Here is a 13,357-nt window from a genome sequence, read left to right as displayed (position 1 = left end):
CAGTTGGTCATTCAGTCCCTCTTGCATTATAAGCTATCTATCCTCTGCCATTAATGATGAAGGTTTAACCTTACCCTGCATTATGTGCATTGATTCGAAAGGGAAAGTGATTTTGTCAGAGAAAGAACGAAAGAAACCGTCAAATAAGTGTTCAACATAAAAATAAACACACATGTGAAAAACAAATGACCCACCCTGTATTCATGTTTTTAGTGCAAAATATAGAAAGCTTTGATTATTTTGGCACATATTAGTGTTTTTGTAGCGGTTTCATTTGATGCACTTCTAAAACTCACCTTGATTATAAAAGACTCCAGTAGAGATGAGTGATAGAAACAGGGCGACTGAAAGGAAACACACTAATAGCAGAAGCCTCTTTTCTTTTTGGGTCTTGTCTGGACTACATGTGGTGCTCCTGCCTGGCAAAAAGGTCATCTGTACATAGAAATAAACACATAAAATATCTCATTTAAATCTGCAAAGCCATAAATAGTCAGAAAAGTTTTTAATACATGCCATTTTCTGCCTTTATAAACTATCCTACTGCAGAAAAACAGATTTAGGTTTTTGATTTGGTCACAGATTGAATAGAAGAAAACAATAGTTTTTCTGAAAAGGCCTTTTCAGCTGTTGTTAAACGAAAAGGTTATACATTCTTTAATTGTTCCTGGACTCTAAAATGACATTTACCGATTTGGCACAGGTTAAGAACATTTAAAAGACGGCACTGTATTTATGTTTCCTCATGTACAGCAAGTTAGAATTGTGTTTTAAGTTTTCACACTGTCTGTAAATTTCTTTATCATTAACTGTGCCTTATAGATGTACTTCTAATCCCACAAAAAGTAACTAAATGTCGCTTGTTTTCCTCCTCCCTTCACAGTTTGTGAGGCAGTCAAGAAATAAGCTGTTTCACAACTTATTAGCAGTAGAGAAAATAATCTGCTGATTATGATCTAAAGTTTGGTTGAGCTTTTACCTGCATGGGTGATGATGGGTAGGCATCGTCACCAGTGGAGTCCACCAGTTCCTCCTCATCCAGCGTTGCTCTCTTGTATTTTGACATCTGAAAAGTCAAATGAAGAAACGATTCTCTCAGTGCCTCCATGTTTCCGTCAATCCCCTATCTTTCCCAGGTGAGAGATCTGTGAGAAAGGTTTTCTCATTTGGAAAGTCTTTTGTTTTGCAGTCCCTGACGTTTTCTTTTAGGATCCATTCAATCAAATATATCTCTTTAAAACTATTCTACCCAAACTGGGAGCAATAATGGAAAGAAAAAAAAAATCAATCTCCAGTCAGTTTCTCTGAAAACTGCTCCCTGTCAGCACCTCTCACAGTCCCCATGGCTTCAGGCACAGAGACAGATACAACACCTAAAGTCCTCCTTCTGAAAGAAACATCTTCTCTTTCTTACTCTCTCTCTCTGTCCTTGGACTTCCTTCTCAGCCTACTCCGTACGAACACGGAACGAGAGAAGAAGGAACTAGTGAAAAACAGGAAGGAGCTCTGACTGCAGCGATTTACATGACTGAGACGGGGTGCGCACAAGTGATTGTGTGACGATTGTGTGTCTTTGTGCGAGCACATTCCTCAATGTGGTTTCACTTAGATTTGGGGAGGGAATCTCACCGCTGCAGTTTACACCCACTGCTGTTTCTATAGGATTAAATACACTAAGGGGTGGAGCATCCGAACAAAGGATCCTCCTTCGACGGCCTGCTGTGGTTATCCTGTATGCTACCTGACACACTAAACACAAAGGTCTAAATGATTGCAACCTGCAAACAAACTGATTGAAATTGAACAGAGGCACATCTGGCAAAATAGATAGAAATACTTTTTATATCATTGATAGCATTAAACTGGTATTAAAAAGTATTAGGCTACATCCAGGAATGTAAATTGATGAGGCCTGAATTAAAAACTCCTCCAGGACTCCTTGTCAGTTGTCTAAGGAGCCCATGGAAAATATCTGTATCAAGTTACACATCAGCCCTTAAAACAACATTAGTTATAGCTCTGTCGACTGCCCGGCTATCAGCGTGTCTTACCCCGAAAGGTCTCAGCCTTTCCTAGAGGTAATCACATCAAACTCAATTACAAATTTAGCTTACAGTCATTACAGACCTCATTAGAAGCAGTTCAATGTTAATTTGGGTTTGGAAGCCTTTTACCTTTTTGGTCTCATTCGGTTTTTCTCTCAATACTAGTTGTGAAATGACCAGTATTACAGTTTACCTGCCTAGGCTGACCAAATTTCAGCTCACAAGGAATAATGGTGCATTATGTTAAAAGCTGCTTGATAATATGGATTAGAAAGCAACAGAAGTAAACAGTTTCAATTGATGTGACAAATGCAATAATCTGAGAGCGAAGCTGCAAAAACTTTAATCTGAGTGACAACAGACAAACCTGTTAAAGTCAGTCAGATTTTTGTTTTTTATGTGACAATTTTGGCTCTTCGTGTTTAACTTAAATCAAACTTCTGCTTAGCATGAAACAAGAATGGAAGAATAGAGGCTTCTAACACATTAATTAGTCGTCTCTGCCCAATGTTAACAGTTTTCATCATTATTTTTCCTAAATAACTTCTGATAAATCAATCTCCATTAGAAGCTTAAGTAAGATGTTCATTAAGGCAACAGTAATTAAATCTTACCATAGGCTTATGTACCATCACTTTCTCAAATACCAGCTGGTTTTACAGCATCAGCCTTCAGGATAGAAATTACCTTCAGAAATATGTCTCTTTACATCAAAATAATTGGAACTCCTCCAAAATCTTTGCTGACTATTGATCCATCACATGCTCTTTTTCAACATTTTGAATGGCTTCTCTCAGGCCACCGGGTTTGTTGTCCTGCATGCAGAACTCAGACAAGAAAAGCCACATTTGTGGCTAAAGCTCTGCTGCTCCTAAATCACCTAATAGTTCATATGTTTCTTTTCTCCTAATGCTTTATCATATTTGTTCACTTTGCAATTAAAAGCCACTAATGCAACAGTATCTAAAATATATTTTGTATGAGACTCATAGAAAATATGTTTATTACAGATGTCCAAATATTGTTAATCAAACCAATATCAGAATATATAATTGTGCGTGTAAAATCTCCGATATAGGCAAAGTGATGGAAAGGCTCTGCCTTTATGCAACCTATTGGTGAACAGAAAATGTGTCAGTTGTCTACTGTTGTTCTCATTTTGACTAATATCTCTGGTTAACGTATGCTCTAATTCCACACTCCAATACGAGTAAAAATAATATGCATGATTATATCAGCAAAGATCAATACTCAAAGCTGCAATATTGGTATTATATCGGAAATTAAAAGGTTGTATAGAGACATGTTAGTTTTGTAAGGCTTGGCAAATAAATGCATTTGCAATATAATTGCAATTTTCCAATTGCAGATGCACTCAATTTTTGGTTTCGTTACATTTAACAAGTCTAAGAGCCAGTGACGTGCGGTGAGGTTCATAGCTGGTGAGGCACTGACGTCATCAGAATCAGATTTGCAAATAGATGCATAGATTGACAGCAGTTTACAGGTTATGTTTCACTTCTGCATCCTTACACATACAAACTGTAGCTCACAAAACACACATTTCCTTAAAAAACAAAACAAAATAAATGTTATTACTGTCTTACCTTTACTTATAAATGAATAGAAGTCCTCCTTATCTTCCTTCAGTTTTAAAAGTCTCTCTGTCTCAATGGAGATCACTGCCAGGGAAGAAAGCCTTCCTTGATCCGTCCTGTTCCTGCCTTATGTTTTCAGTCTCTTGAGCACCCCCTGCCATGAGGCAAGAGAACTGCCTGCCTCACCTCGAACTTGTTCTCTGCCGTTTATAATCGCTCATTACACGAAACACGTTACACAAACACAGTTGGTGACAAAAAGCTCTGTACATTATATACATAAGCCAAATTATTAGAAATAAGTTCACATATTACATTTGTTTAAACCATTTTATTGACGCCGTACAGCAACATGCTCTCTCCGCTTTGCAGCCAGCGCAGAGCCAGGGGTTGCGCAATCCAAGGTGAGGCAGAGCTCGCTGCTGCCTCACCGGCATCGCTTCCAAGCATTTGAATGGGAAAATAAGAAAATTCAGCGATTTTGAACAAATAAAAATCGAAATTGGTGAAGCTACATGAAAAATGAATATTTTTTAGTACAAACCACCGGATGAATATAACAATTTAAATTACTTTATGATTATATATTTTCTTTCTTTCCATGATGGCTGGTGAGGCACTGCCTCACCTGCCTCCCCTGACCGCACGTCACTGCTAAGAGCTCTGGTTTTTTTTTTCCTTCCCACACTTTAGGTGGCGGTAAAGTGTTTAAATTGAGTTTGCTGCCACACAAAAACGAAAAGGAAACTTTCAGCTAGCTCGCAGGTCTAAGCTTACAGGTGGAAGTAAGAACTTTCCAAACAAAGGTTACAGTAAAGTCCTGCAACAATGGACTTTGGACAAACCAGCTTTCAAGGAAATGAAAAAAAAAAAAACAGAAACCCTGGAGTGATACATCTACGTTTGTGGTTAGTGCAAAGCAATATCAAAATAAAATCGCAAAATTGTTTAGCCTTATTTCTTTGTTTATTTTCATTTCTAGAAATTATGTAAATGTCCTAAGACTACAAAAAACAATTTTAACCCCCAAATTGTCCCTTTATGACCAACATGACAGCAGGGAAGACTGTTGATTTGACCAGTTGTGCAGCAGGTGGTCTCTGAAAGCCCTTAACAATGAAGGCAGGCTACACGATGTTAGAGCTTTATAGCATTTTTTTTTTTAGCTTTTCTTGCACTAAAAAAAAGCTGCTCACACAGTCATGCAAAAGGAGCATGAATGGCTGTTTTTAGAAGTTTGACAGTGATTTACTAAACAGGTAAATCTGGAACCCATCATACAGACATATCCTGAGCTATCTCTATAGTTATGCTACTATAGGCTTAGACTGCTGGAGGACATAGGGACCCCTTTTTCATAATTCTGCTTCATTCTATCTCTAGTTTCCCACTCCGCAGAGTTTGTTAGTTCAATCTCTAACGTTTTGCTCTCTCTGCTTTTTCTCATAGTAGCTTCATCTGGTCTGTTCCTGTTTGGCTGTGACTCCATCCTGGAGAGAAATATCAGCTGTGCTGCTGCCATCAACACCTTTGTTTATAGATGTTGGAGACCGAGCTGTTCATATTTTTATTGGTGTATTTGATCTTTTCCAAGGAAATGACCTCTTCTATGTTAGACACAAAGGCCGTCATTCCTCAAGAAAGGTCAAAGTTGTTAAAGGTGCTGAGGAAGCTGAAAGAATATTTGTTGACTTCAAAGCCAGCCCTACAGGTGCACATTGTAGCCAAATAAAAACAATTGATGCAATCTCAAGGAGATTTTATGGGCCAGGAATCTCTGTGGGCATCAAGAAATTGGTATGTTACATAAGCAGTGGACAAAGGAAAGAAGTAACACCAACTACAAGATTTAAATTTTAGGAAAAAGGATGCATGCTTATTGTGTATTTGTTTCATTTGTTTCTTATTTGTTTGTTATTGACTCTCACTTACTTCCCAGGTTTATGAGTGCTCATTCTGTCAGGCCAGTGCTCAAGCACTGACAGCCATCAGTGTTTACTCCCATAACGGTAAAGTAATTCATAGTAAAAACAAACAGGTTTAGTGAGACTAGATTGTTGTGTACACTTGTGGAGCTGTTTGACAAATTCTTTTTTTTTATCTTTGCTTATTTCTGTATGTCTGCTTCTGTCTCCTTGAATCCCCGTCGGCCTCGGCAGCCTGGTTCTGCTGGAGGTTTCCTCCTGTTAAAAGGGAGTTTTTTCTCTCCACTGTCGCTACATGCATGCTTGGTGAGGTATTGCCTTTGAGTCAATGAGTCCATGCAATCAGCCGGGTTTCCTTAGATAGAAAACTTTTGATCAGTTTGACTGTATGATCTGGTTAATTTGCAAAGTGCCTTGGGTTGTGTTGTGAATTTGTGTGAAATAAATAAACTGAATTGAATATCCAGCACACAGACAAAAACTCTTTCAGGGAAATTAAAAGAACTTGGCCATTTCTACGTGAAATTTCAAATTCCTTTTTTAGCTGAAGTCTAATGAAGTTAATTTGGGATTTCATTTGGAAATGAGGGTTTCTTAGTCTGGGGGGAAAAGTAAAGATACACAGAAACCCAGCTGGTTAGAGTCCAGTACAAGTTTTCCAAACTCGATAATCTGAAGAGCCATGTGATCCACTGCTGTTGGTCCAGAGTACAGCGCTTCATGCTTCCCTCTGCAGGCAAGCTTTTTAGGGATGCTGGTTTGGTTTTCTGGCAGAACTTGGCAGCTATCTACGATGTAAATATACCAATATCTTCCTAAACAACTGCCCTTACATAAACCTCACATAATATTGTCAAGAGCAAAATACAGTTGGTGATAAACCGCCAGGCAGCGTCAAATAAACACAGACATCCAGGCAAGCTTGAAAGGTTTGTCTGGATGTAAGCCTGCTTTACATCAATGTGTAGAACAACTCTTAAACTCTGGCTTGCATCTGCCCACGTTAACCCGAGAAAAAAATAAACCAAAGTCAGAGCCTGAATTCTCTACTAAAACTGATTGGATCTTATTGTAAACACAGCTAGACTCTAATCCATTCCAAGGCACTTGTTTTAACGCACTCAAAACTTTCTGCATATAAACAAGCCGAGAAGAAAAAAATGATTCTCTCATTCCGTCCTCAAACAGTTCCAGTCAAACAAGGAGCACAGATTCCAGCTTAAGCTTGTTTCTGTTACACAAGGTGGTTCTAAATATCTCCAGCTGTACAAAGAGAAAGGGACTACTGTTTTCCTCCTTAAATATACCCATAAGAAGGAATATCATTTTATATTTAAAGTTTCCCGGCGTTGATTGGTTTATTACCTATTTTAAAAGCCCCTGAGATGATCGGCAAAGTCAAACGATGGAAAATTGTGAAAGGCAGAAAACTGAAATGGGTTCAGAGATGGAAAGATAAGGATGGGAGGAGGGTGAAAATAACAAGAACTATCAGATATAAAGGGTTTCATGTTACTTCTATCTTGCATGGAAAGATATATTGTCAGCACTGGTATCTGGGATTTTTTCTTTTGTCTCACATTCCTCATTCGCTTCATTAATGTTTACCCTATGATTCACTGAGGGTTTCCAGAAATTAAACAAGAGTGCCTGCTGAACAGCAAGACTAAGTTGTTTTTGGACTTTATATATATATATATACGCCTAAAACATCTGTGACTTAATCATTTGCTCGGTGTTTGATCCGTCTGTTGATCAACAAAGAGCGCTGGCTCCGACGTAGCTGTTGTCACAAACGCACATTCCTGAGCCCACATTCAGTGTTTTCCAACACTTTCCTGGAATTGAAGTCTGTGCAGAAGCGCTGGAACATGTTGCCACACAAACTGAAAGCCCTGGGCGGAATCACTTCTTAGTGAAAACACAGCTTCCCTTTCAATTTTTTTTATTTTGCGACTAATATCACCCAATCATTAACATCTAATACAAGAAGCATTACATCAGTTTCCACAAATGCACAACACCCTGAACATTTCCTGGCCTCCTTTAGAAAGCTGTTCTAACATACCGGTAGTCACACTGAAAATTCCGACATTCATTGAGTGGGAAAAATGTTTTCTTTTACCAAAAAACAGCTCTAACAACAGATATAATTAGACATTTTTGATTATTCATTTTACACAATTCCACTCTCCTATTTGAATCTCCTCTCTTCACATGAATCCAGTGGTTTTCTAGAAACCTCCAGCCTCAGCTTAGGAATGTCTGATAAACCATCCTGAAATTGATTTGGACTATTGTGGAGCTATTATCAAATAGTGACAAATAATTAGTACTTTACGATATAAGATTTACAATTTATCTAAATGTTGCTGCTGTGATTTGATGCATGAATCCCAGAATAATTTGAGGATAAAACAAATCCATCACCATATTTACCTTAATTTTCCACAAATCTTGCAGCTGGGAAGCTCTAGCGGTAAGTCACTGCAAACAGGAAGCCTGGGTTCATATCCCACTCTGGGGGGAATGAGCTGCCAGTGTCCGTCCTTCAAGACCCTTCACGCCAAAGCTTGCTTTGGGGAGTGGTGGCCTAGTGGTTAGGGCATTGAGCTTGGAATCCTGGGGTTCCCACACTGCTCCCTGGACACCGCACAATGGCAGCCTACTGGTCCCCAAAGGGATGGGTTAAATACAGAGAGTTTATTTCATTGCTCTGTACTTGTGACAGTCTAATGACAATAAAACACTCGGGGGAAAAAATCTATTTTTACATTTCAAATGCTTTTAGAGGGTTGTTCAATAGTCCCATCTGACCAAAGGGTACAGTACTTTGGTTATTAAGTCCTATTAGCTATTACCAACCTGTACATGTCTACATCTATGATAATGGTATGTCTAAAAACAATCAATTTGCACAAAAACTAACGCCTCCGTACACGGGTTGTGTGCTCTAACCACGGAAGCATGCCCCAAGATTTCTGTGCAGCACCTTCTAGAACTCCATTGCCGCCCTACTTATATTCTGTGATATCAAGTTAAACCACATCCTCATCCAGCCTTTTGTCACTCTAACAGTTTGGGTTTTTAACTGTTTGACTGTTTCTGACACATATTGGACATTTTGTGTCTTACATAAATGACTACGCATCTTAAAAGACGTGTTTTCTAGTCGTTAACAGTTTGGGGAGTTTTTAGTTTAATCTTAATTCCCCAAAGTAGCAGGATGACTAACTTCAAATTTTCCAGGCACTCAAAAATAAATAAAGTACATATAAATTCCTCACATTATAACATAGAATTTGTTAGTCAGGTTGCATTCCCATCATTCCTTTTTGAAGGAATTATGTTTTTGGTTTTACTTTTTTATGTGTGAAAGATTAAGGAATTTAAATTTTTTTCTAAATAAAGCTGTATAGAGTTCTAGGTGACTTTTATCTTTCTATCCCCTTACTAATGTAGGCTGTACCATCAAATGTCTGTCAGCACCTACCTAGGAATTCCTGTGGATAAGAAGACAGGAATGGGTCTGAGCCACTTATGTCCCAAACACAAAGCCTGTGGTGGAAGTCAGGTCTGGGGGGGGGGGGGGGGGGGGTCTTAACAAATCGCCCCCTGGTGTCCTACAATGTCTTCCTATACAAAAGCAGCCTGTACACAAGACCACAACCTTTGAGTGAAGCAGTAAACCCCAAACATGCGTCAGTAATTCGTCACTGATCCTGACTATTATTTGCGGCGTTAGGGCATTCCTCCAAGAATAACTTGTGTTTGTGTGTGTTTAAGACCGAGCGCTACATGTGCTGCAGTGGACACGGTTTGGGGGAAATTTTCTGAGAAAAGCTAACAAGGAAAACAACCAGATGCAAAACAAGTAAGAACATTAAGATTCCGGGATGATTAGGGGATGAACTGGCCGCCTAGTAGCCCTGCAGCTCATTTCACCATCATGGGAAACCACCAGAAGCAAGATTAAGATAAAGTTACAGACCACATATGATAAGTGATTAATCAGTAAATACCAGAAACGTGCATAAAGCCGGCAGCTCATTTCAGGACTATGAAAGAACAAACTTCTGTTTTAACTTCTGCAATCACATCTCACCAAAAACACACTCATGACCTCAGCAAGACACATGAAGAAACCACAGCTTCACTAGAAAAGCTGCTACTTCCCTTTCTATTAAACTTAAATTCAATGTTTGTCCGTCTAAAAGAAAAGAAATAAAGAAAAAATGTTTTTAATAAAAGCATATTGTATATAAGTAAAATGAAAGGAAGGAGTTACATGATTTTAATCTTTGTTTCTTTTGAATGACATTGCCAAAGGGGATTCTTAAGTGGCTCGGTGTTCACCTGAACACTCGTCAGAAGGATGCTCAGAGCTCACTCTACGTGCAAAAAAAGCTAAAAAACTTTGGAGTGCCACCGGGGCATCCCTAAAGGCCTAGTTCACTGGAACGGCAGCTTATTTGAAAGAGACTCATCTGCAGGGACTACAGGGATGCAATGTTTCCGCTCTATACAGCAGCCCTAACCACAAGTTTCAGACATTTCCTTTTCATGTGAATTATTCCTTATTAAGAGCCGATATGAATAAGCGCCATAGAGATAGAGATAGAAAACAAAGAAAAATTAATAATCACAATTGGTGTGCTAAAGTCGAACAGTGAATATTATAGTTGGCCGTTGGTAGTACACGGTGCTGTGAATCATTAGTCACCATATTGGTTAGGTATGGGAATCAAAAACCAGTTCTTGTTCAGAAGTGTGTTCCAATTCCATGGCACCGTTTGGCAGCTCGCTTATGGTTCTCCTAACGATTCCAGGCAGCGCCAGAGCCGCTCAGGGCAGCACGACTTACGTCACGTTTTTTACGCAAGTTACGCACACAGCATTCAGTAAGCAAGCATGACATGCCCCGGCGTAAGTCTAGAAAAGCTAATAAAAAAAATGGCGCCCCATTGGGTAAAGCGATCGAAAGATTGGCTTCATTTTAAAGAAGAGAAAGATGGCAACAAGGCACTTTGCAGCCATTGCAAAGGGGTGATTACATCCGCGGGAGGAAATACATCCAACATGCAGTCCTACAGTGTTTTATAAATTCTTATGATTGACATCAGGGATAGGAGAATATGAAGAGAATTAAAAACTGCAAAATATTTAAACCATAATACACAGCTAGGACTAAAATGGAATGGCTTAAATTAAAGAATTGTACTGTTTTAGCAGTTAATGTCCAAACCCTCAATGCAGGTGTATATTAAATCTTTGGTGAGACCTAAAAACTCATGTTTATTGATGTAAAAGTAATGATTCATATTCACGGAGGCTGACTTTAAATAAATGTCACACTTTTCAGATTTGCGGCAATGCATTTATTTTTGCCTTGCTTTATGTCGGTCTATGAGTAAAACCCCCCAAAATATATATTTGAGTTTGGACTTAAAATAAAATGAAAAGTTTAAGAAAAAGTGATACTTTTGCAGAAAACTGTAAAGATATCTACACTTCTTATGCATGCTGAAGCTCAGCATCACACCATCCAGTAATAAACTGGCTGCAAACACTACAGCTGTATAATGTAAGGCTGTATAAAAGCCGGTCTGTTTCCCTGGGGTTTCTCTCTTATGCAAAGTCCAACCCTGTACCACTTCCAGTCCCTGTTAGTTGACCTTCATAAATGCAAACCCTTTTCAGTTCTCACACTATCATTGCTAGTCCCCGTGTTTCTGTCTGAAGGCCACAGATAAGACAAAACTTTCTGTCAGACGGCCAAGATGCTTCCTTTGGAAAAAAAAAACAAAAAAAACCAAAAACACACTCTGACAGAGCAACATTAACCGAAAAGTAAAATCTACTTTCCCAGGAAATCGGCTTTGTGTTGCTCTACAGTGAGATTGTTGGACTAAGCTGAGAGACTTTACCAGAATAATAAAACTTTGGGTTTTATTTCTAGTAAATCATGAATGAATTGAGAATATAAAGAGCTTGCTTTTTTTTTTTCTATCTAGGCTGCGACATTTTAAATTCTTTACATTCCTGCCATCAGAGGACTTGAGTTACTATTCTGTATACATTTCAGGTGCTCTGACGTATGCGCAGGGATCAAATATCAACCAGTCATGTCCCATTTCATCATCATACCATCTATCAACTGAAAGCGGTCACAGTATTATGCTAAACAAATCAGAAACCTTACTTTTACATACCACACACATGGTAAAATATATATAAAAAAGAAATCTGTTGGTTAAATAAAATGAAATACCCTGCTGGCAACATTTTATCAACATAAGGTGAGGATTAAAGAAGAGGCACGAAAAAAGATAAAAAAGCAGAAGTAGCAGTGACACAATGTGAGAAACACTCAGAGCAACTAAAGTGATGACAGCTCTATTTTCCCATGGACATCCAGGATGTATGATTACTACATTTTGAGAAGCTTTTTATGCTTTTATCCTATTTCTTTTTGCTTAGTGTACCAGAAAAATACAGCTTAGAAACTGTGGAGGTTTGTTTTCAGGATATAAACATACAATCCATTGAAATCCAGCCCTTCTGCTAGACGATAGGACAGTTTATATTAGAATTTGTTGTATCTTTAGGACATTTATGATGATTTCTTTTCTTTTCATACTAACCAAATACAAATTAGATCTTTTTTTTTGCAGTCAAAGTAAATATTATTGATACAGCCCAGCAATGATAAGGTAGAATAAAACAAACACCAGCAGCTGTGTTTTGACTGCAGACATATTGCTGCTTGAAATGCTGTTTTGGTTGCAGCTGGTGGCCTGGAGGATAAAATGTCACCAAATAGGTCATTGACAAAGACAGAGCCTCACTAAGTGGTCCATGTGTAAATAAGATGCTGGCTGCCTGATTCACTTAACATACCGCTGGGAATATGTGACCACAAGCCCCTAAAGGCTGAAACCAAACAAATAGGAGCCATTATTACAAAAGGAGATGAAATTTAATACAAAAATAAATCAAAGTGTTATAAGTAAGGTTATAACAAGATCATAGATGAGATTATACTAACATTTTGAAGCAATTTTCACATAGTGTAGGTTAATTTATGCATTTAACAAACTCCCAAAAGTTTCTTTAGAAATAATGTCAATATGACGGGTTCTCCACGCCTAGCCGTACAGTTCAGCTGTCAAATCATAATATGAACAGGTCATAAAAACAGTTGTCAGTCTAAAGTACTGGTTTAATAGCGCCCTAAAAATATTAACTCCAACCAGAAGACATGTTCTTACCCTGCCGGCCGCTGCTGTCCGCTGCGCTCTTTGACCAGGGAGACAGTGAGGGAGCTTCAGCTGCAGCAACCAAAGACTCCACTACCCTGGCCAAGATGGTTCCCCTCCCTCTCGAGTTCCACTTCGCGTAGACCGCTATGTCCGGAAATCATGACGCGTTTGACGTCACACCCTAACTAGCAAATAGTATGCGGAGCCTGGTGTTAATATCCTTGCATGCGGTGCGGCTAGTTTGGTTAGGGCTAACATGCAAATTGTCAACCTAATTCCACATATTCAAACAGCTTTACTTGAATTACACGACGAACTGACAGCTGGGTGAACTCTGTCGGAGGGGTTCCAAGAAAATGGCTGCGGCCTCTCAAATATTACACTAAAGCCCTAATTTTTTGTAAGCTAATATTGTACACAATAACTAATGATGAGGGCTTTTGAAAAAAAAAACACCATCTAAAATTATCCAGTTATCCAGTGCTTATTAATAAAACCCCTGCTCTTTTTTTAAGCTATATATTGTT

At 38.6% G+C, this 13,357-nt stretch overlaps 1 protein-coding gene across 3 annotated transcripts in view; it reads right to left on the bottom strand.

The window, feature by feature from the left end:
- The window catches only part of ece1 (endothelin converting enzyme 1), a 31,410-nt gene extending 18,434 nt beyond the window's left edge, over positions 1-12,976 (bottom strand). Inside the window, exons 1-3 of one of the 3 annotated variants that reach the window (XM_038276256.1) lie at positions 12,840-12,976; positions 980-1,066; positions 297-435 (exon numbers count right to left, since the gene is read on the bottom strand). In XM_038276256.1, coding sequence (XP_038132184.1) covers positions 297-435; positions 980-1,066 — 226 coding nt within the window. In that variant the 5' untranslated portion in view covers positions 12,840-12,976. Of the gene's footprint in view, positions 1-296; positions 436-979; positions 1,568-12,839 lie in introns of those variants that run through there. The other 2 variants (XM_038276258.1, XM_038276255.1) reach the window with 2 other exon arrangements.
- Positions 12,977-13,357: the final 381 nt, after the last annotated feature.

Source organism: Cyprinodon tularosa, unplaced genomic scaffold, assembly GCF_016077235.1.
Source record: "Cyprinodon tularosa strain WSP-4 unplaced genomic scaffold, ASM1607723v1 ctg1232, whole genome shotgun sequence".
Lineage (NCBI taxonomy): Eukaryota > Metazoa > Chordata > Actinopteri > Cyprinodontiformes > Cyprinodontidae > Cyprinodon > Cyprinodon tularosa.
This window is presented reverse-complemented; position numbering and strand designations above follow the sequence as displayed.